The sequence below is a fragment of the Lutra lutra genome, chromosome 4, assembly GCF_902655055.1.
Source record: "Lutra lutra chromosome 4, mLutLut1.2, whole genome shotgun sequence".
NCBI lineage: Eukaryota > Metazoa > Chordata > Mammalia > Carnivora > Mustelidae > Lutra > Lutra lutra.
Window position 1 is genome coordinate 103061014 of NC_062281.1, and position 22641 is coordinate 103083654.

At 56.1% G+C, this 22641-nt stretch overlaps 1 protein-coding gene across 2 annotated transcripts; it reads right to left on the reverse strand.

The window, feature by feature from the left end:
• Nucleotides 1-1223: 1223 nt before the first annotated feature.
• On the reverse strand, nucleotides 1224-20760 carry CSF1 (colony stimulating factor 1). Of its 2 annotated transcripts, none has more exons than XM_047726590.1 (9): nucleotides 20442-20760; nucleotides 17104-17226; nucleotides 15788-15850; nucleotides 14024-14194; nucleotides 10437-10584; nucleotides 8157-8287; nucleotides 7555-7607; nucleotides 7166-7224; nucleotides 1224-3370 (listed from the first exon to the last, which is right to left on the reverse strand). In XM_047726590.1, exons 1-8 carry the CDS (start codon nucleotides 20478-20480, stop codon nucleotides 7179-7181), a joined length of 774 nt encoding a protein of 257 aa, XP_047582546.1. In that variant the 5' UTR covers nucleotides 20481-20760; the 3' UTR covers nucleotides 1224-3370; nucleotides 7166-7178. The 2 variants fall into 2 exon arrangements, with proteins under 2 accessions (XP_047582546.1, XP_047582545.1); XM_047726589.1 differs by having other exon boundaries at nucleotides 8157-9190; nucleotides 20442-20757.
• Between the last annotated feature and the right edge of the window lie 1881 nt (nucleotides 20761-22641).

Genomic DNA, 22641 nt, shown 5'->3' on the forward strand with positions numbered 1-22641 from the left:
TCTTTTCTGAGGGGCTTTTCATGAAAGATGGGATATGCTTCGGGGAACAGATGAGGAATAGGATGGTAGTTGGCTGGGGGTGGAGGGTTAAGGTACGCAGAGGGATGACAGAATTACCTGGACACTTAGTCCCTGGCCAAGTTTGTTTAGGGCCAGTCCTGGCCCTATAACATTGGTCCCCTAAGTGCAAAGACCCAAAGTTTTCAGTCAGCATGCTCCAATAAGATTTTTGTGATGGTTTGAAAGATCTTCTGTGTCCTCCAACGTGGTAGCCACAGGTGTGGCTAGTGAGCCTTTGAAATGTTGCTAGCATGACTGAAGAACTGGATGTTTACTTTTATTTTGTTTTAATTCATTTCAAAGTAAATAAACACCATGTCAGACAGTGCACCTCTATGTGCTTCTCACCCTGGATCACATTTGAATCACTTAAGATGTCTTTCAAATTTCTGATGCTTGGTGTCTGCGCCTTTCCCCGTGAGATTCTGATTTTCTTGATCTAGGGTGGGGCTTTTTGGGGAAACAACTCAAGTGACTCTCAGGTGAGAAGGGGTTGAGAACTACCGATCTAAAATCTTGTCTGCTGCATCTCACGGGTAGGGAGGGCCTGGTTTCACAGGGCTACTTAGGGTAAGTGTCTGGGCTGTGCTGGGCCTTCAGTCACCCTGGCCTTTCCCAACACCCATCTACCCCTCCAGGCCACAGAGCCCAGTGGGAGGATCAGGCCCTAAGACCCTTCACAAAGGATCTCAAAAGAGACCTGTTGACTCTCCCTCTGCCAGCCTCACCCACTCCCTAGCGGAGGCAGCACTCATCCACCTGAGCCCTGCTAGGCCGAAGCCACCTGCTCCTGGAGAGCAGGGGACAGCCAGGGTAGGTGTCAAGGAGCCCAGTCCTTGCAGGCCTGGGGCCCTTGGACAGAGCCCAACCAGCCATTTTTCCAGGCTGGGCGAGGCTGGGCTGGAGCAGGGGCCACGGGCCAGGCCTGAGGTTTGGCTGGTTTCTGTCTACTTTCCCATTGAACAGATATGCCAGTGAATGTGTTTGGGACAGCAATGATGCAGGAGGTTTTGGTAACAAGACTGCAGCTTGGAGAGAACCCTCTTTCCCCATGTATCCTGGAAAAAGCTTTCTGAGCTGGGGCTCACCCAGCAGCTGCTGCCCGCCCAACCCTGTTTTTGCCCCCCACGCCCCAAAAGCACTTTTCCCATGACTCACACATGGCAGTTTGTGCACTTCTTTTATTATTAAATATATAAGCAGCTTCCTATTTTTTAAATAGATATTTAAATGACTTTATATAAAATAATTCACCACTTCCAAGTATAAAAACAAAATCTCACAGTGTGTGAGCCAATGTTCCCTCTCAGCTTTCTCAATGAAAGGATTCCTGTGCAGGTAGCCGGGGGTGGGGCTCCCAGAGGTCTGGAGGCCTTCCCACACCTGTGTCACCAAACGCCCACAAAGAGCTTCTGCAATGGGCTGGATTTGCTTTCTTCACTTTTAAAATACTATACGTTTGGGGTGGGGGAGGAATGCCTTTTTTCTGTGTTTTGTTTTTTTTTTTTCCCTTTCACTTTTAAATACATATTTTCTAGCATCAAATATAGAGTCTGTGACTAGTAGGAGCCCCACAAGGCAAGTTCCCCGCTGCCCTTCCTTCAGCAGAGAGCAGCAGGGCAGGGGCGGGGGCGGGGTGCGGGCAGGAGACCCCCACTTTTGAGGGCAGGAAGAAAAGTTCATGGGCCCTTGCCCAGCGGCCAGGAAGGCCGGGATCTCTCACTGGTGGGCCCAGGACAGCAGGAGAGGAGGGGCACAGCAGCACAAAGGGACCAAGGCGGGGTGATCAGCGGCCCTGACACCTCCTGCCAGCTCTCAGAGCAGTGGCTGTGGGCTGGCCCAAGAAGCTGAAGCCCTCAAGGCAGACTTGGAAGTGGATGCCTGGTCTCTTTCCCACCCCGGCTGGCCTGGTCAGAGAGATAGAGATAGGGGCGACAGCTGGGGAGATCACTGCCTACCTGGGTGGGGAAGTAGAGGGTGAGAAGAGGATGGGACCTGGGTGCTATGCTGTGAGGTTGGCACAGGCTTGCTGCTGTGATGGGGCCGGGGCCTGGTATGGGAAAGGAGACCTGGTGGCAGGGTCGGGGTGCAGACCCCCTCCCCCAACCACCTCGGCATACCCATAACTGCGAACACCCAGTTTCAGTGGGAGTGCCCCCTGCAGCCTTCCCCCGGGGGTGGGGGAGGCTGCCTCTGTCCTCCCTCCCACTAGTCACTTCCCTCTTGGGAATGTCAAAGTGCAAGACGTAAAAACCTGCGAACAACAACAAGGATGCAGCCTGAAGACCAGCTCCGGCTGGAGGCCCAGGCGTTTCTCCTGCCCCACCCACCCTGGGGAGTCGAAGCCTCGGTCAGCAGAAGGTCAGGGGCTTAGGGGCTCCCTCAGTCGACACACAAGGCCAGCTCGGGAACCTGCTGCTGGCAGGAGGCCGGAGGGGCGGGAGGATGGACGGACGTTCGCTCACAGGGACGGACAGGGCGGGCTGTTCAGCAGGCAGGTTCAGTATTCACAGTGCAATGGCTTCCTTCAGGAGGGGAGCCTCTGCGCGGCCTCCCGGAGAAGCTCTGGCAGAGCTGGAAGGAAGGTGGGGCAGACGCCGGAGCTGGCTCTTCCCCTTGGCCTTGGAGCCAATCCAGACAGGTCCCGAGGGCAGGGTTGACCTCCCCTCTCCACCTGGCAACCAGCAGAGGACACCTGGGCAAGCGGAGGGTGTAGGCCCACTCCAGGCTGTCAGCACGGACCCGGCAGGCCCAGAGGCCTTCTCTTCCTGGCTTTTGGGCTGCATATCTTGACGGGAAATCTAGCCGACGCTGGCCCGCCCTGCCGAGCTCATGCTTCTCTCTCCGGACACATGTCCCTGCTTGTCAGTGTTGGGATCCCTTGGCACCAGGCAGTCCTCTGGGCACCAAGGCTCTTCCATTCCTCAGTGCCCATCCTGCTCTCCCACGTCCTTTGGGCATCTGGGTCCCTGGCCCAGGTGTGGCTTGGAGGGGAGTGGGAGGAGGACACGGTCCCTGAGGCACAGAGGGTCCTCAGCCGGGCTTCCCATCCTTCCTCTAGTGAATGGGAGCCTCCAGGGCCCACGATAAACATTAGCAGCGTGGGGGACATCCTCCAGACCTCTCGTAGTCAGTCCAGAGTCTGAGGGTCGAGGGCAGAGGGACTCCAGCCTCGCTGCTCTGGTCTAGTCCTGGCAGGCAGGAGCTCTTGTGGTGGGCAGGTCACATTCCCAGGAGAACAGCTACGGGGGAGGGGTGGTAGACACCCCCATCACATCTCTCCCGTGGAGAGACTATCCTATGTGCCCAGCTGTAGGGGAGAGAAAGAAAGACCAGTCAGCTGAGGGGGAGTGGAGGGAGGGGTCACTGAGGACATGAGTGGGGGAGGCATAGCGTTCCTGTGGGCTCGTGGCCATGCTGCAGGCAAGACTTGGCCTTCCCAGCCACCCCAGACACCGCAAGGGACCAGGCCGCTTTTCCTGGCAGTGGCCCAAGCCTCTGGCCAGACTGGCCTCACCTCCTACCTCCTCTTGGGGAACTAGGGACCGCAGGGGGAGGTAATGGGGCCTGGTAGAGGCTTAAGCAGGGCTGGGGGAGGGTGTTGACCACTGCTCGAGTGGCAGAGGCTGATGGGGAGGGAAGGGGGTACTAGAGGACCCTTAGACCCCTTTTCAGATAAGACCATCTCACTGGACTTGGGGAACTAGGGACCGCAGGGGGAGGTAATGGGGCCTGGTAGAGGCTTAAGCAGGGCTGGGGGAGGGTGTTGACCACTGCTCGAGTGGCAGAGGCTGATGGGGAGGGAAGGGGGTACTAGAGGACCCTTAGACCCCTTTTCAGATAAGACCATCTCACTGGCCTTGGGCCAAGGAACGAAGGGTGATTCCAGCTAACTCTAGCAAAAAGTTATACCCTACACCATTCATCACAGAGGGTCATCACACATGTTACTCTGGACAGCAGGTCATGGGTAATGAAGAGGAAGAACCAGAGGCAGTTCTGGAACAAGGAAACTCCCATTTTGCCACTTGGCATGCTAACCCCTAAGCCACCTAACCTCTTTCCCGATGGGCTGAGGGACTTGCCTCCCCACACCATCCATGGGAGCCGGGGCCCTGCTCCCTCCAACCCCACCCCCATCATACTCCCTTGCCCAGCATCCTCGGAACGCTTTGTTCCCAGAGCAGAAATCCCCTGGACCCTATCCAACAGTTTGACTTTGGATCCTGTGTGGAGCTTCCCTCCCTGACCATCCATAGGCCCTACTGTCAAAGTCCATGATGGACAAGGAGGGCAGATGGGACCACAGTTTCTGGCTCCCAGCCCATTCCCATGCTCTGGAGAGGGAAGAAGGGAGAATCATAAAATGGACATGAGCCTCCCTGGGTACAGCTGGGCCACAGGCCCTGCTGGAGCTAGGAGGGAAGAAGGACCAAGTGGGTGAGCTCCACTGCCCCTGTGTCCTCGTTCCTTGGAGTGGAGGGATTGAGGTTGTGTTTTCTTTCTGTGCATCCCTCTATCAGTCTCTCTGCCTGTGTTTTTTCCTCTCTCTTTGTCAGAGTGGTAGGTACCCTACGGACAGGCCCTGAGTCTCCTGTGGCTCCTGGGGCCTGGGCTGGACCTATTGATCCAAGTGTGGTCTGGATATGGCCCCTGCCCTGGGTTCCCTCTCCCAGTGAGATTTTGAGGGGAGGAAGGGGGAAAGCTTGTCAGGGCCTGAGAACAGGCAGGCAGGGAAAGCAGAGAAGGAGTACAGAGGAGATGAGGCAGAGGGTCAAGACCAAGGGGGGAGGCTGGCAACCAGTCAGGAGGAGGTGTAGCCTTGGGCCATGAAGGCCCCAGGGTCCTTGGTCCCTCCTCTGCTTTCCCAGTATTGAGGGGGTCTGGGCTAGTCTCACAGCCCTGCCCATGTCCCGTCTGATCTGCTCACCCATCTTAGCCTACCCCACCAACAAGGGGGGACCCTGGGGTTCCAGATATGTTGCTTCGCACTCTTTTCTAAATAGACTTTCCTGATTTTGAGTGCTTGTTAGGTCCCTTTCCTGTCAAGGAGTGGCCCAGACCTGTCACTGTACACATGGGAAGGTCCTAAGGTGCTCACTTGCTTTTGGCATGGGGTGTAACGAGAAGCCCGAATGGGTTACCCCAGCTTGTCAGCCAGCTGGCCAGTCAGCAAATCAGGCTATTAGCTAGCTAGCTAGCCAATCAACCAGTCATCTCACCAATCAACAACCAGCCAGTTAAGCAGTTACCAGCTAGTCAGTTGGTCAGTCAAGGTCACCTCGCCAGCTGGTCAGTCAGTCTGTCAGAGTCTATTAGTTAGCTGGCTAACAGGTCACCCAGAAGACCGGTTGGTTAGAAACAACTGGCCAGGCTCAGGTGGTCAGTCAACCCTTAAGCCAACCAGGCCACATTTATTGAGTTTGTGACAAGTATGGAGAAGCCCTCTCTGTATAAGAACATGGGACAGAAGAAAATGGCAAAAAAAAGTGAAAGACACAGTCCCTGCCCTCAAGGCGCTTACAGCCTTCTTAGGGATGCGGACTATACATACACACACAGAAGAAGGTTTGAATATGTATAAAAACAACATCCAAATAAGTGCAAATTGATATAATATGAACCAAATACAGAAGGGCTGAGGGGTAGGAACTGAGGAGCAGGCAGGGGGTGGGAAAGTCAGTCTGGAAAAACGGGAGGTGGGGGGGTGGGGGGGCTTCCTGGAATTGGGGAGCCAGGGCTGAGGAAAGATAAGGATCACATCTTTATCAACAACGTGGGTGAGGACAACAGAAGGCGCTCCTCAATGTACAGGGGACACACTTGGGAGGGCTAGGAAGACAGAATGAGGATTTAAAAACTATTTCCATGGGCTCAGGTGCTGGGCAGAAACCAACGAGGTGGTTTCAACAAGAACACACAGAAACTCCTACACTCGGGTTAAAAAAACAAAGCTGTCCACGTAAGGGAAAGAAGGCCTGGTTTGACAGAGGTTTATGGGAAATGGAATTTGGGGTTTTAACAGACCACAAGCTCAACACAGGACAATAGCACGAGGTAGCTATTAAAAAACAAAGCGGAAAACCCACTAACGCAATATGAATCTGTGCAAATAGACGAATACTGTCCAGATCAAGGAAGGTAACAGTCCCACTGTACTTGGAGCTGGTAGACAACATCTGATGCACCATGTCCAGGGCTGTGGGCCCCATTTTCAGAGGGACATTGACAAACGAGTGTGTCCAAAGGAGGGCAGCCAGGATGGTGAGTGGTCTGAAAACCATATCATATAAGGAACGTTTGAGGCACTTGGCCACACTCAACTTAGAGAATTCTTTAAGGGGATATGGATAACAGACTTGAGACACTGGAGGGCTCTCATGAGAAGAGGAGGGAGAACCATCATAGAGGGAGCAGGGAAGCTCCCTAGAGGAAGGACCTCCTCCCAGCGCTCCTGGGAGATGACAGGGAGCTTGCCTGGGACTGGGAGCACAGGCCCAGCCTGGCTGACCCCCTGTCGGGGGTGAAGAGGGAAGACCCCCATGGTGGGGAATGCTGGCCAAATGACCTCTAAGAGCCTTTCCAAGACTTAGGTTCCGTGGATCCATGAATCTAAAGCAGGGACATAGAAACGATCTTGGCTGGGGAGAAGGGTCAACTAGGGTGCAGGCCGATAGGAAGCCAGTGAGAGGCGGATGTTAGGGCCAGCTGCTGGAGGAGCCTGGGAGCCCAGCTGAGAATGTTGGGTTTGAAGTGGGTAGCAGTGCAAATTCCCCAGGAGGGTAAAGACTTTACACAAGATTTTGGTTGCTCTGGAATGAAGAGTGGCAGCAAGACTAAAAAGCGAATACAGAAATAATAACCAGATGCACGGATAATAGTGCCTGGCTCAGACTGGGGGGCAGGGAGGGGGAGGGGGGAAGTCCTGAGGATCCCGAAAGGAGACAGTTGGCAGGATCTGGTGATGGATGGAAAAGGGAGTAGGAGGGGAGGAAGTTAAGTGTGGCCCGGCCTCGGGGGAGTTGGAGGTTTCCCCAAGGTCGAATGATTGGAAAAGGGGCAGCTCATTTTAAGGGGTGGAGAGAGATCCAAATCAGAGTCTTACCTTAGAGACCCCTCTACACGGGCAGTTCCACCTGTCTGTCCTCATCCTGGGTCAGGGGGCTGCAGGCAGAGCATAGGGCTGGTATAAGACTTCAGCAGAGGCTGAGGAGTGAGGGAACCCCTTAAGTTTGTCCCCCAACCCTCCCATACATGTGCTCCAGGCCTCTCAGATTCAGAAGACCCAGAACTGCCTAGCCCTAAGAAGAAATCAGGAAAAATCCCAGATAACTGGTAAAGAAGAAACGCCCTTCCTCCTCTCCGCCTCCCATCCTGCTCCACTTCCTCAGAGCAAGTGAAAGAAAGTCTCCCCCAGGTCTAGAAGGGAGACAGATGCCAAGACACACACCCCCACCCCTGTGCCTTCCAGAGCATCCCCGTGGAAACTCTCACCTGCCCTCTGGTCGCTCCATGGAAGAATCCACTGTCTGAGGCTCTAGATGGCTCTGGGGACAGACAGCAAAGAGCAGGTTCACTGAGGAACTGGGGACTGATGTGGGAACTGCGGCCTCACCCCCAGGCAGGGGTGCCCAGGGGAGTAGATGAGTGAGTTATCAAAGTCGCCCCCAGCTACCCAGATGTGGGGATGAGCCACAGGCCAGGAGAGATTTCTGAGGCCTCCCTTCTAGGTCTCACCCTCTCTTCTCCCCAGGCTGGCTGCTTCAAATCCCAGGGGGCCCCTGGGCCTAGGCTCCACAGAACTTCCAGCGAACACGCTACCCTCATAGCACTTTGCTTGGCCATGTGGGTTCTCTTCCCATTCTTGGCCCAAGAATATTCTCTCCCCATCCCTTCCCGTTGACTTTATGAGCTTGGGTTTCTTGCATTTTTTAAGAAACCCTCCACTTCAACTTCTTATCTTCTGTGTTCGGTTGGGCCCCTGTCTGGGTGCCTGAGGAATCCAGCAGGGCCCAATAATCCTCTGACCTGCTCCTCCCCCCAGACTGTGCAGCTCCCCCCATGAGCTGCCCTCCTCTCTTGGGGCCTCTCCTTACCCGCCGTCTCCGCCTGTAGAACAGGAGGCCACCGACGGCCAGCAGGACCAGGATGATGCTGGGCACCAGCAGGTGGAAGGTAAACCGGGGGAGCTGAGGGTCAGAGTGTCTCTCCTTCTGCCTCTCATGGCCTGTGTCAGTCAAAGGAATGGAGTTAAAAGGGGCGGGGGCCCTGGCTGCCCCCTCACTTGCTCGTCTTCCTTCCAGCTCTGTGGGGCTCCTTCGATCCCTGGTGCTCCTTCTGCCCTCCAACTCCCCGAGGGGCAGCACATGGCCCCAAGAGTGCCTTCTGGAAAGCTTTGGGTGTGCAGAGAGGGCTGAGGGATTGCTGAGGCCTCCTGGTGGCCGCGACAGGGTCTTGGCATAGCTTGGCTCCTGGTGGTCTCTGGGCGGGTCAGATGGACGGTCTGTCTTCTCAGGTGTGTGACTCTGGGCCTGGCCAGTGGATCTTGCAGGGCCCACCGTGGGCAGGGGAATGCCAGTCATGTCCTCTGGCTGCTGGCCCCTGGCTGAGTAGGACAGGGGAAAAGGTGTTGAGAAGAGGTCACTGGGCCTGGCGGTCGTCTCGGCCTGGAAGCTGCCTCCTTCCAGCCTGGAGGAAGAAAGCTCTGCCCCTTGGGGTACGGGACCCTCACTAGCCTCTCCGGAGGCCTCTTCCAGGGGCCAGTTGGTGCCCAACGCAGAGTTAAGAGTGTCCTCCATCCCCAGGTCGGGGGCCCCAACAGAAGGCTGGGGCTGAGGTGACTCTCCGATGGGGCTGGCCCCCACACCTGGGGGCTCCGGAGATTCAAAGCTCTGGCAGGTGCTCCTGGGTGGTCGCTGCTTGGCACTTCCTGGGTCCAGGTCCACTGTGCGAAGGGGCTGCTCACTGGGCAAGAGGGAGCTGCCCTCTGTCCCCTCAGTGTCAGCCCAGGTCAAGCCAGCCATTGGGGCCATGGAGGGGGCAGGGGGCTGCTGAGGGGAGACAGAGGCCAGGTCACTGCTAGGGGTGGCTTTGGGGTACAGGCAGTTGCAATCAGGCTTGGTCACCACATCTGAAAGAACCACAGAGAGAGGGAGAGAGAAAGACGGGGAGGAGATAGAGTCACCAGCCTCCAGCACAGCTTTCCCGGGTTGGGGAAGGGGTCGAGAAGGGGATATGGGTCCAGGGGCGGTCCCTCACCCCCTAATTCAGCGCTGGGGTGGAGGAGAGGACAGTACTGGAGCCAGAGCTCAGGACACAGGCCTCAGGCAGTGAAGGTACAGATTGCGGGGTCTCATAGGCAGAGAGCAAAGAGTGGGGGTAGAGACACAGATCGGGGGCGGGGGGCAGGGAAGACCAGGGAACACCCTTTCCTGAAGTTCCAGCCGGGTAGGTGCCAAGCCAGGGTTAAGCAGCAGCTAGCCAGGAAGTGGAGCAGCGGCCTCCAGGACTAACCCAAGTCACCCCCAAGTCCCATAGACAGTGTCAATTGGAAAGCAGGGAGGCAGTTTCGTGCACAGCCAGGGGCCAAACAGCCAAAGCCATGGGCGGGAACTAGCTGGGGCTGGAACATGGCCAGTACTTGAGGCCTTGGGATTGAAGTAACGAGACTGGACTTGGCCACTGGCAGGTCGCGGGGCCTCAGGCCCTGCCTCAAGGAGCAAGGTTGAATGTAGGAGGGCACAAGTGACATGGGACGCAGAAACGAGGACACGCAGGGTACACATGTGTGCGGCTGGGCCTGCACTGGGAGCTTCTGAACGATGCTCAGACTTCAAATCCAGCCTTTTCCCTTGAGGGGACACTTAAGGCGTCCTGGGGACTTCTGGAGGCAGGGTATCCTGGTGGTTCACAGCAGGGCTCCTGGCGCAAGGCCCTGGGTCCCAGATGGAGCCTCGGTCTCTCCACGGAACCCCCTGTACGTTCAGCCAGCCTGCAGAGCTGGCAGGGAAAGCCTCCATGCCTGCAGGGTTCTCCGAGGGGGGCCCCTTTCCCCTGCCCTAATCTTACAGCCACCAGCATGATCCTTCTCAATGCTTCCACATGCAGACATAGTTGGTGTGCATGCACACACATGTCAGAAAAGACATGTGCCCAGGCCCATCCAGAGGCACAGGAAGCCACATATGTACACAAGGAAAGCACATCTGCACACACAGGAGCACGAGTAGCAGCCAGGCTGCCTCCCCAGGGTCCCTCCAGCCTCCCTCTGGCCTCCCTCCGGCCTCCCTGGGGCCCCATGTCTCACCTCCCAATCCCTGCTCTGTTGCCCTCCCTCCTCCCCTTGTCCTGCACTCACTGGCCTTTTCAGTGCTGACCTTGGCTGGAGCACTTAGCAAAGCTGTCGTTGCAGTTCTTGCTGAAAATGTTCCAGTCCTTTTTCAGGAGAGTCCTTGTTTCATTAAAGACATTCTTGATCTTTTCCAGCAACTGCAGGGGTGTCTCATAGAAAGTTCTGACGCAGGCCTGGAAAGAGAGCAGGGCCCCCCCTTGGTGAGGATGAGCATTGGTCTATGTCTCTAGCTTGTTTGCCAAACTCCCCTGGCCTTTCTCACATCTGTCTCCTTTTTCTCTTTCATTTTCTCCTTCCCCTTGCCCCTAGTCTGCAGTGGAATCAGTCCTGAGATCTTGAGATACGTCATTTATTTGCAGATCTATTTAACACATATCTGTGTGCCAGGCATGTGACAATTACCTGGGAATCAAGCAACGAACACCAGAGACATGGTTGGTGGCTGAGTTGGACACTGAGTCCAGGAAGGCATTGGCCTTAAATGTACAGTGCAGTGAGTGCAGTGAGTCACATGGAGAAGTGCGGAATGATGTGAGAATATTACAACAAGTGGAGCTAAATGAGGGCTCCGGGGGAATTTCCCCATGGAACCAATGAAAAGAGGAGCAAGAGTCACCCAGGAAAGGAGGCGGGGTTGGAGAAAGCTGTCCACGTGGTGAGAACAGACTGTGCAAAGGTCCTGAGGCAGGAAAGAGCCTGAAATACCCAAAGACTGAAAGATGGCTGGAGTGGATACAGGAAGGCCATCTAGGAAGAAGGTACAACAAGAGATGCAACTGAGAGAGGTCAGCAAGGGCCAGGTCCTTCAGGCCCTGGTTGGCCATGTTGGAAACTGTTAACTCGATCCATAGAGCAAAGACAAAACATCCGAGGGATTGCGGGGAGGTGGGTGGTGGCACAATCAGACTTAAATTTTAGAAGGGTCATCCTGCTGTGGTGTGGAGCAGGCCATGAGGACTTGGGTCCTTCTTCGGCCACTGGTATGCCTTGGAAGGAGGGCTGAAGCTACCCGCAGTCCTGTCTGTTGAGCTGTTCTTTTCTATTCTGCTTGTAGGAGACAGGTTCCCCACACCCACTGGAGCTCACTTCACACACTTCTGGCTTTCTTCCCACCTCTTGAGCTGCTCCTCAGTCTCCTTACCAGGCTCCCATCCTCCAGCTGATTTATAAATTCCGGCATTCCTCAAGGCTGTCCTGGACTTACCTCTCCTCTCACCCCAGATGTTGCCACATAGGCCCATGGGTTCATCGGTGGCCTACTTGCCGATGAGTTCCAAATACCGAGTTTTCCCTTACCCCCAGGTGCACAGGGGAGAACTGTAAGCTTAACTAGGCTCTGAGGTCCTCAGCGCCATCTCTGAATGTCCACGGCCTGTGTACAGTAGGCCCTGGGGAGATGGTGACCCAAGGGATGAATGAATGAACACAGGCATGAGAAGACCATCGCTCAGCTCCTCCACTCACTGGTGGAGCGGACTATCGCGTTTGGGCTCCTTTCCTCCTCTCTAAAGTCAGAACCATCATCCTTTCCAGCCTCCCCACCAGGGCTATGTTAAGAAAGAGGGATGCTGGCGCTCTCTCGCCCTTCTACGTAAACCTCCGTCTCCTTCATACCTCACCTCAGGCTTCATAGAGAAGACAGCAGCCATCCGATAGAAGGTCCGGCTCCCCACTTATGACACAGAGACTATACCTTATCTCTTCAGGGGCTCTGATCCCCGCACCAGCCTTCCCCTCAGCACACCGGCTCCTCTAGCCTCAAAGGCTCCCTCCTTCCTCAAGGCTTCCCCGCCACCACCACTTCCACACTGGAAGTGTGCAGGGTGGGTGGCTTGTGAAAATGCAGATTCCCAGGCCCACCCACAGACCCAGTGTATCAGACTTTCTAGGGGTGCATCCTAGGAATCTGGAATTTAAGCAAGCTCTCCAAGGGATACGTATGAACTTTAATGGTGGAACACCCCAGCTTCAATACCTCTTGGGAAAAAGGGTTCCTCCTGCAACCCCACACTCCCTCTGGCAACCTTTCCCTTTTTCTGGGCCCTTGTGGAGCTGAGCTCCTCTACGGGGCAGCCTCTACTCCCTCTGTGTTCACCCATTGGTACCCACCTCCGGTGGCAGCTGCACACTCCTAGACCCATCGGACGCTCTCCTACCCTGGTCTTGCTTGGACTTTCAACCCCATTTGATAAAGGCGACTACTCATTCCATCTTGAGACCCCCTTCTCCATGGGTCCAGTGAAATCAACCCCCCTCATTTCCCTCCCACCCCTCAGGCTGCTCCTTCCCAGTCTCCTCATCGGGTGCTATGCCTACTTGGCTTCTGAGGGCTGGGGTTCCGGGGCCCTGTCCTACCATCTCCTGGCCTCGTGCATGACATCCTTGCTGCCCCCTCTTTTGTGTGCATCTTGGTGGCCCAACTCAAGCCCCAGCTGTCTGCTCCACATTTCTGCTCAGCTGTTTCACAAGCATCTCGGTGTTGTGCTCCCCAAACTGAGCTCCTGCTCTTCCCCCGAGTCTGCTCTGCCCACTGATTTTCGCCATTTCACAAGTTCTGCAGCTCCCTAGTCCAAGCCTCTAGGATCTCCGACTTGTGCCCCCTGTTGGCCTCCCGGCCTCCATTCCTGCCTCCTGCAGTCCCCTCTCCACAGAGCTACCAAACCCGCCTCACAGTTCCTTTCGGTCACTTCCTGTTCACCAGGGCACCCCTCACACTTCAGACAACATCCCATGTCTATAAGACCCCCCCCCACCGTGCGCCCCCGCTGGCTTCCACCTCCTCCCCTCTCTCTGTCTCTTCCACGTCTTGGCTCTGGTGACTACCGGTTGGGCTCCTGAATGTGCGTGTAGCCAACTTCAGGGCTTGGTGTGTAGCCTTCTCTGTTCTGGAATGTTCTGACCAGCCTCACTGCCTCCTAACTCTTACTCCTCTTTGGACCTCAAATGAATATTCTCTTACTCAGAAGCCTTCTTCTTCCCTTCTTCCCCACCACCTCCCTTTTTAAATGAGAGTACCCTTTGTCTCTCAGAGCCCCAGGGAGGCCCCCTTCACGGCTCCCTCCCTCACCTCCTTCAGGCCTTCCCTTGCCTGGTCATTGCCACCCTACGTCCCCCATATTTTACTCATATGTTTTGTTAACTGTCTCATCCCCTCCCCCAGACGTAAGATCCCTGCATGCAAGGGTTTTTGTCTGGTTTGATCCCAGCTGTTTCCTAGTGTCCAGACCGGTACTGGCATGCAACAGGCACGCAGTGACTATTTGTTGAATGAATGAATGGTCCTCATGCTTCATAATGCTATTTATTTGTCATTGTTTAATGGTTGTCAGCCTCCCCTGACCATAAGCCCCATGAGGGTGTGAACCATGCTGTTCTTGCTCATGATAACATTGATGACATCGTCAAGGCCTAGCACTGTGTCTCCCACCTGGCAAGTCCTTAGCAGAGGTGTGTGGGGTGAATCCATGAATGAGAGCATGAGTGAGCAATGACCTGGGGTTGGGGGAGAGCAGGGGAGGCATGGGAACACCCTCTGTGTATCTGGGCAGGCGTGGGACCACCAAAGCCGCCCTCTGCTCTCACTCTAAGCTCCTGGCTCCAGAACACTCCTACCTTGCCCTGCTCTTCATAGTCCTTGGTGAAGCAGCTCTTAAGCCTCAGAGAGAGTTCCTGGAGCTTCACAATGAAGTAGGCATTGGGAGTATTGTCTTTGAAGCGCATGGTGTCCTCCATGATGTCTTGCATCAGGAAAAATGCCTTCTTAAGGTAGCACACAGGATCTTTCTGGAAAAGGAGAACCTGGAGTTTATGGTCTGGCTGACGTGGTCTGGGAACCTACCCAAGCTCTGTGGCGGGTGCCCTCATCCCTGGCTGACCGAGGGCTATAGCCTACCCTACCCCCGGCCCTGAGGGGGCCTGCCCTTGAGGGAGGGCCGTGCCACTCCAGTCCGAAGGGGGTCGCTGACCCCAGCTGCTCTTTCATGCTCTGTGTCTGGGATCTGGAACTGCTAGAAACTGGGGTAGAGGGAAAGACATGCATGGGCTTCTGATCAGAGACAGCCTCGGATTTCTGGAAGATGAAGCTTTAATCAGAATGGGTGTGCATGCGTAGGGTGGGTTCTGGGGGAATGCTCCGTGTCTCTGTCTCTCTTTTGGCTTGCTTTCACAAGTCCATTACCAGGTGGCTCCTTCTAATCCTCCAGGCCACAGGAGAACTAAAGACCATCTGAGGGCCCAAAGAATAACCTCAGTGTTTTGTCTCTCTGAGAGATGGTGGTTGCTTCAACAGAGATTCTGCTTTGGCTCTGTATTCCTAGGACCCAGTCCCATTGATTCTTAGCAGAAGAAACTTGCTACGCTTGTTAAGGTGTGAAGGAGGGAGAGAAATACTGAGGTGATTCTTTGGGTCCTGATGTGGTCTCCAGTTCTGACAGACGTGTGTATGGGTCAGGTGAGATGGGAGCAACTTCTGGGCACATCACAGTGATTTTGTGTGAGGCACAAAGATGAGTGGATGTGGCTCAAGGGGTGGGATGGGAGCCGTTGGAAAGGCTTCACAGGTACAGGAAGAGCTTGTGCAAAGGCCCGGAGGCCAGAGGAGGCAGGAGACCAGGGCAGTGGGTGGGACTGTGCGGTGTAAACCCCAAGCTGACCAACCTGGGCTTTCTCCTGGAGTAAGGGGGCCTGCCAGGTTAGGGAGCCAGAAATGAAGATAATAGGTTGGAGTTCCGAGAGCTCCCCCTACTGGTGGGGTGATGGGTGCATTAGAAGCAGCGAGGCCTCTTAGGAGGCTCTGGAAACTGTTCAAGCAACTGATTGGGTGAGGCTGGGGCAGAACCCAGAGCTGCTGGGAGGCCGAAGGAGCAGCCCTTGGTGGCTGGTTGGGTGTGGGGTAGGAGGAAGAGGGAAAGGGTTGGACGGACTCCCTGGCTGCTGCTCTGTCTATTGGATGGAAATGACATCCTTAAGGAAAGCATGTGACCCAGAAGTCATATTGGTTTGCCTCAGGCCCTTAGAGCCAGCCTGCCTGGGTTCAGATCAGGCCTCCACCACTCAGTAGCTGTGCTCCCTTAACCTCCCTGAGGACAATAACCAAGATCAGCATGTCACATAATTGTCAGGATTAAATGAGAAAGTGCCTGGCACATAGAAGACCTTGATAGGTGCCAGGGCCAGGAGAAGGGAGCTACAGGGGACTCGAGGCCTGGACCTTGTTCAGCCCTGGACCCTGGCACCCCAGGATAGAGCACCAGCGATCCTCCTACCCTCTCCCTGCCCAGTTATGGGATTTCTCCTCCCTTCAAGCTCCTACATATACCCACCTTGGGAAGCACACAGAGGGCCGACACATGGGCCTTGTAAATAACCATAACTCACCAACTGCTCCTGGTCTACAAACTCAAAGGCAATCTGGCAGGAAGTCTCCATCTGACTATCAATCTGCAAGAGAGAGTAGGCCGGTGGTGGATGGGTGTCTGCAGCTCAGCTGAGCTGTCCTAAGAATGAGAACTGGAGTTTTGATCCTCCTCTACCTCCCCACCGACTATGCTGGGAAAAACAGAGCCAATGGGAAAGACTTGGGCCTCCCACAGGCCCAGGCTGGGCTGTAGAGGAACAAGAAGTCTCCTCCTTCCACCTCCCACTCCATCAAAACTAACAAACAGCCATTAGTTATAAGGAAGAACTCTCTAAGAGGATCTAGGGCCTAATCTTCCATGACAGGTAGTGAGCTCCCTATCGTGGCAGGAATTCAAGCATAGGCTAGGCAAGCTCTGGGGATTTGGGATCTATAGGGGTTGGGGCTAGATGTCCTGAAAGCCCTCCTTGGCTCCCAGAGCATTCTAAGCCTCAGAGAATGCTGTGGTTCTTGGCCCAGCTGGGATAGCTGCAGTAGCTACATGCAAGAGGGAAAGTGTAGAGATAAGAAAGATAGCAGACCCAGCCTACGGGCCCCAAGCTCAGGGCCCCGGAGCCAGAGCTGGCCTCAGCAAGTGGTACTCCACCCTGCCTGGCTGGCCCAAGGGATGGTAAATTCTCTTCTGAGCAGGACAGCGGCCATGATGGTAACCTGATTCTGCCTGGCTGTACCACATTTGGAATTGGGAACCTCTCTGCCAGCCCAATTAGAATAAGGCACGGGCTCCTTCATGGCAGCCTGGGTGTGCAGTACTTCCCAGTCCTACGGCTCAGTCCAGAGCCAGGAAAGGGAAGGTGGAGGGCTGGGAGTGAGGCAGGAGCCTCCCCTCCCTCCAGATCTGGCTGTGGCCCTGATGCCAGGCTGGCGGCATGTCTGGGAGCCCGGAAGTCCGGGCCCACATCTGGACACAGCAGGCGGACTGGGCTGGCTCTCTGGAGATGCTTCCTCTCACTGAGGGAGATCCGGCCTCACCAACCACTTCTGAATCCAGGGGTGACCTTCCAGGCAATCATCAACTCGGACAAAAGCTGGAAGCCCACCCAGTCCACTGCCTGCAGGTAGAGTCATGGAGGGCTTCAGGGTTGGGTGTGGGTCAGAGGCCCTGACACTGAGAAGGTCAATGAGGAGAGCATCAGTGGAGCTAGACAGGAACCATGAATCATGGCCTGCACAGCTGTGCTTCTCTGCCTGCAACCTTGCCTTGGACCCCGTTCCCTGGCTCCTGCCTCAGTTTCCCCAGAGGGGAGAAGGTAGATAGGCATGGCTGTGTACTCACCAGCTGCTGGAGGAATTGCAGGTGTCCGTTTCCAATCATGTGGCTACAGTGCTCCGATGCCTCCTCGGTAATACTCCCTCTCACCAGGAGACAGACCAGCAGAAGCAGGGGCGTCAGCCATGTCTGTAATAGACAGTGCATCATTACTCCCAGATTTCTGTCTCCCTAGGAACCCCCATGTCCTGCCGGGAGGGAAAAAACAAGGACCTCATACCCACAGTGCTCCATACTACAAAGCCCCAGGATGCAGTGTTCCCCAAATCCAGCTTTCTCAGTATTTCCTAACTGGCATGCGCAGTCTTGCGCTCCCTTGACAAGTACCCACACGTCACCTCCTCCAAGAAGCCTGCCCAGATTCACCCAGGCCAAGCCTGACAATGCACTGAACTTTTCATAAGGACCTGGGAAGTGTTCCTACCTGCCTAAATTTCAATTACACGGGCAAATCCTCGAGTGCAGGACTGGCACCTGCTCATTGCTGTGTCCCTGCAACATCAAACACAAACTAGAGAACTTGTGGGTTGCCCACTCCTCTCAGGTTCACTTTCATGCACCCACTCCAGACTTCAAGTTGGAGACATTTCCCCTGGGCCCAGCCCTTCCTCCCACCTGATTCCACACAGGTCTGGCTCTGCTACTGGAAAAACCGGGGCCCCAAACTCAGTTTCACTGGGAACTTATCCCATGCTGGAGACTTTTTGGAGCTGTGTGTGTGTGTGTGTGTGTGTGTGTGTGTGTGTGTGTGTCCAAAGGAGCCCAACTGCTTAATCAGAGGCAGCCGTGCCAGCTCTAGGCCATCCCTGCCCTTTGGAACCCCATCAGGCTCTATATCCAGCCAGCCAGCTCTGATCAGACCAGGAAGTGTTCTGAGATCTCTCCCTCCTTCAGCGCCCACCTGGCCTGGGTGCTGCTCACCCTCAGAGTGATGGGACTAGCCCCTGATACTCCATCATTCCCCCTTCCTTCCTCTCTCCCTCCTCCTCTCCGAGGTCCTCTCAACCCTCCCCCTGGCCCAGATCTCCCCTTCTCCAGCCAGAGGCAGCGGGATTCTTGAGCCTTCTTCCCCCACAGCTCAAGGTTGCCTCCTGGCAGCTGATGTCCCCAATTCAGGGAAATGCTGTCAGGGTGGGGTGAGAGCTGGCACTTTCCTGGGCTCTGGGCTCTGCCTCAGAAACCCAGATGATGAGACAAATACTGCAAATAAACAGCACATTGGAAAAACAAGGAGGCTATGAAACAGCCTACAACAACCACATGCCGATTTACATATAACTACAAGTCCAAAAGCTTGTTAGCTCCTACCAGGGAGGAGAGGCCCTGGCTGGGCTATCAGGGAGGGCACACAGAGGGGAGGCCTCAGTGAGGCCTTGAGAAATGGGGAGACGTTGATGGCAGAGAGAGGGAAGGGGAGGTCTGGAGGGCAGAGGCCCGGGATGGCCCAATGCCATTCAGTAAAGGCTGAGGGTCCTGGCCTGATCTGGGGGAGGGAGAGTAGAGAAGAGGGAGGACAGCCATGGGGGGACTTCCGGCTCTGTTGGGCAGTTGAAGAGGTAGCCCTGGGTGGGAACGGCTGCCCAGGCCTTCCGAAACCTTCAGTTCAGGACCCACTGGAAACGGGGCCATGCAGAAGGTGTGTCTCCGTCCCAGACTGGCTGCCACTGAGGTTCTGAGCCCCCGGTTTTGCACGGTATGGAGGAAAGAGCCCGTGGGAAAGGAGATACTCTGGAAGACAACCTTGCCACAGGCACTTCAAGATCTTGATGCCGCCTGGCTTTCAGAGCTGTTTCAGGCACTGGTGTGGGAAGGCTGCAGCCACCATGTGGGAAGCTGACTTTGAAGGTGGCCCAAAAGGACCCCCACCCCTGCCCCTGGGGTCCCAGTTTTGCCTCAGAGGATGAGCCGGATGGGCACCCAAGGGTTAACACTCTGGTTCAGCTCGAATGTGGCTGGGCAGGCTCTTCTTCCCCTCCATTCTTCCTCCTACCTTCAGGCCTCAGCTTCTGGGAGAGCCACAAAGGCACCTTTTCCCTTTGCAGCAGGCCCAGACATCTCTTAGCCCCACTGACCAGCATCACCTGTCCCTTCCTCCTTGTCAACAAGGGCCCTGGAGGGACCTCAGCGGGACCGGACCTCTGGCTGCTCCCGTCTAAAACCAGCCCCCTGCTCTCTCCACCTTAGCCTTCTTCATGGTCTCCCTCCAGCCCTTACCTTTGTCTTGTTGCCTATCAGCTCCCCCTCCACGATGTCCCCTCCAAGCCCTGCCTCCTCTCTCTCAGCTGGGCTCTTCCTCCCTCTGGGGATGGATGCGCTCTTCCCCTTCCATCTCAACCCCACCTGCAACTCCTTTCCATTCCCCTCCAAATATGTCTGCTTCTCTCCCAGCCAGGTTTCTCTTCCCGTTCTCCTCTAGGGCTCCCCAGAAGCAAACCCACCCAGAGACCACCTTCTCGTTCATTGACAGTGCCACCCTGCACTTTCTAGGAGATGCCCCAGCTAGTGCCTGCAGTTGGGTCCAGACATTGCCCCATGCAGCCCTGAGCAGCCCTTAGCACACCCAGGGTTCTGTGCCACCAAACCCTCCTTCCACCTTCCTCTGCCCGCTCTAAGACCAGGATCTCCCCAGCTGACTGAACCAAATTTTGCAGTGAAAAGGTTCAGAACTAGTCCCAGAAAACTCAGGAGTCCCGTCCCCTGCCAAACAAACTTGATCCAGCCACCCAAGTCCCCAGTAGCTCCTGCCTGCTCCCTGGAACAAGCAGAGGCTTGCCCAGCTCCTTCCTTCTGCCAGCAGGTTCCTGGGCACAGGCCTTGGCATTCTGTAAGCCGGCTGACCCCTGAACTTCCCCCACCCAAAAGCGCCCACTCCCTCCAAGCAGGGTCTGAAAGCATGTGCGTGGCCCACGGGGAAGATGCCGGCTGCGAAGGCCCCACACTCAGCGCCCAGCCTTTGCCCCTGACTCTTGGCGGTGTCCGGTCAGAGGAGAGAGAGGCAGGGGCTTCCACAGAGCTGGCAAAGAGCCTTGGCTTCGGAACCCTTCTCTCCTGACAGCGGGTGGCTCAGTGTGCGCCTCGGTGCAATGGGGTGAGCAGCGTCCCCTTTCCAGGGCAGTACCGCAGCCCCGGGAACAGCTGCAGGGCGCCAGGGGGCTCAGTCGGGGCGCGCCCGGGACCTCAAGCAGTCTGGACGCAAAGATGGGAAGGACACGGGAGCCCGCGGTCTCCGCGGGGCAGCATCGCCGGCTGGTGCGCCAGGGTAATGGGTTCCGAAGAGCCGCGCCGCGCCGCCCGTTCCCGCCTCAGCCCTGCGGGCCCCCCGCAGCCCCGCGGCCGCCGCTTACCGTGGGAGGGCAGCGCCCGGCGGCGCCCCGCGCGGTCATACGGGCAGCTGGGTCCCGGGCCGGGCGCCTCGGCCGCCCTCGCTAGCTCGCTCGCTGGCCGCCGCAGAGCCCGCGCCCCGGCCGAGGGCCGCGCTGCCGTCCCGGGGGTGCAGAGAGCGGGCGGCGGCGCCGAGAGCACCCAGGCAACTTTCACTTTCCACCAGCCGGGCTCCACTGGCCAGCTCCTCGGCACAGCCTTTTAAGCGGACTTGTGGGACATGTGGTTTATGGGAAATCACCTTGGATAGGCGCCAAACACACACACACACACACACACACACACACACACACAGACACACACACAGACACACACACACACAGACACACACACACACACACACAGACACGCGCGCACGCGCGCGCGCGCACTGCCACAGAACCCAGACACAGACACACTCCAGAGCCCCTACTCATCCGTCTCCCCTCCCCCGCCCCCGGGGCCGGTCTTCCCCTTGGTCCTCCCAGTCGCCCTGTTTTCTGTGCTCAGCTCCGGAGCCCTCAGCAGAGCAACGCGGGCTCCACTGACTCCCGCCCTCCCGCGCTCCCGCTCCGGACCGAGCCTTTCCTTTTCTTTCCTTCCGCGCTCTTTAGGCAGATCCGGTGCGCGCTCTCTCTCTCTCTCTCTTTCTAATACTCCTCTCGAGGGACTTTCCCTCCAGGCCTGAAAATTCCCAAATCTGAGCAGGAAATGGTTTGAGAGCAGGGGCAAACACTGGAGCCCGGGGCCTCCCCGGTGGTGCACGGGGCAGCAACCTGGTGGCGCTTGAGTCAGCGGCTTGCAGTAGGCCCCTTCTTCTCTGGCAGCCCGTCCCAGCCGGGCTATTTCATTTGGGGGCAGGGTACAGGCAGGGAGGCTCGCTACCTGGCCCGGGAGCGGAGGGACCGTGTCCTGTGGCACAGAGCCACGAGGCTGTGCTCTGTGCCAGGAGACACTCGGAGCACTTGACCTGCCGGGTGGCTGATACCCGTGCTCCTTCCTGACGGCCCAAATCTGGGGTGATTGGTACCTTGACCCTGATATCCCTTGATGCTTTTGGAAATGGATTTCCCGAGATGGTTAATCACACTGTGTCTCTCCATGAGAGTGAATCTACATGAAGCCTAATAGGATGAACCTATTAATTATAATGCCAACCTCGGGCTTTTTTTCTTTCTTGCATTCATCATGATTCGATGTCTCGGTCCCTCTGGGAGGCCACCCACCCTCACCCCCTGGGAAATACATGATATGAGGCCTGGTCCCAAAGGCATATCTCTTGTCGCTTGCTCCAACCCTAAGCGGTAATTTTACATCCTCGTGCCCTTGCTCACACTGGTCCCTCTGCATGGAATGTTCCTCCCCCCTCGTCGTTAAGACAAACTCCTCATCCTTCAGGCCTGAAATAATACCACATCCACCACTAGCAAAGCCTTCTTTGACTCCCCAGGCCAAGCAGTGTTTCCTATTTCTGTACTCCCACCTTGGCTCCTTCCTTCATGGTGGCCCTGGTAAGTTGCCATTTATTCACTGTCCGCCACATTCTGAGAAGCATCTAAGGGAGTACTGGTAGTTTTATTGGGCCCCCACTCTCACTGAGACTTCCTTTAGGCTGGTCCTTTGCTCACTTACCTCAGAACAAGTGCCTAACACACCCTAGGTACCCGGTGACTGAGTCAAATGAGGCCAGTAGAGAACAATTCATTCATTCGACAGATATGCACTGTGCTGGCCCCCGGGGGGCTATGATAATGGACGTGCCCACGACTCCCTGCTTTCAGAGGGCTTGAGAGTGGTCAAGAGCTAAGGAGTGCTGGCCAGTGGTGGGTCCTCAGAGCCTAGAGGAAGGAAGATAAGAGACAGAGCCCAGCCAGAGGAAGGAGGTAAGGATTTACTTCCGCCAGGCGTGCTTTATCACGTGTCCCTTGTACAAAAAACCCCACACAACACAGTAGTGCTTACAACTGATAATGGGTTAGAGGAAGTAATGTGAGGAGACAAACCACTTGGCTTGTTGAAAGGAAGTCAAATTTTACTTGCTCCCTCCTTTACCACCCAGCCCTGGCTCGGGCTCCTAGGAAGGCAGGGGTCCTCTCCGTGGGCCCAAGCCTGCGTCCCTGTTCTCCCTCAGATGAAATTGTTTGCATATCCAGGTTTGAACCCTGACTTTGCCACTTAGACATT

Excerpts from the sequence above, each read along its gene's own strand:
- CSF1 (XM_047726589.1), bottom strand. The coding sequence starts at position 20,480 with ATGACCGCGCGGGGCGCCGCCGGGCGCTGCCCTCCCACG. Across the intron at positions 14,195-15,787 it reads TTGTAGACCAGGAGCAGTTG|AAAGATCCTGTGTGCTACCT; the intron begins GTGAGTTATGGT and ends CTCCTTTTCCAG. Across the intron at positions 9,191-10,436 it reads TGCTAAGTGCTCCAGCCAAG|ATGTGGTGACCAAGCCTGAT; the intron begins GTCAGCACTGAA and ends TGGTTCTTTCAG.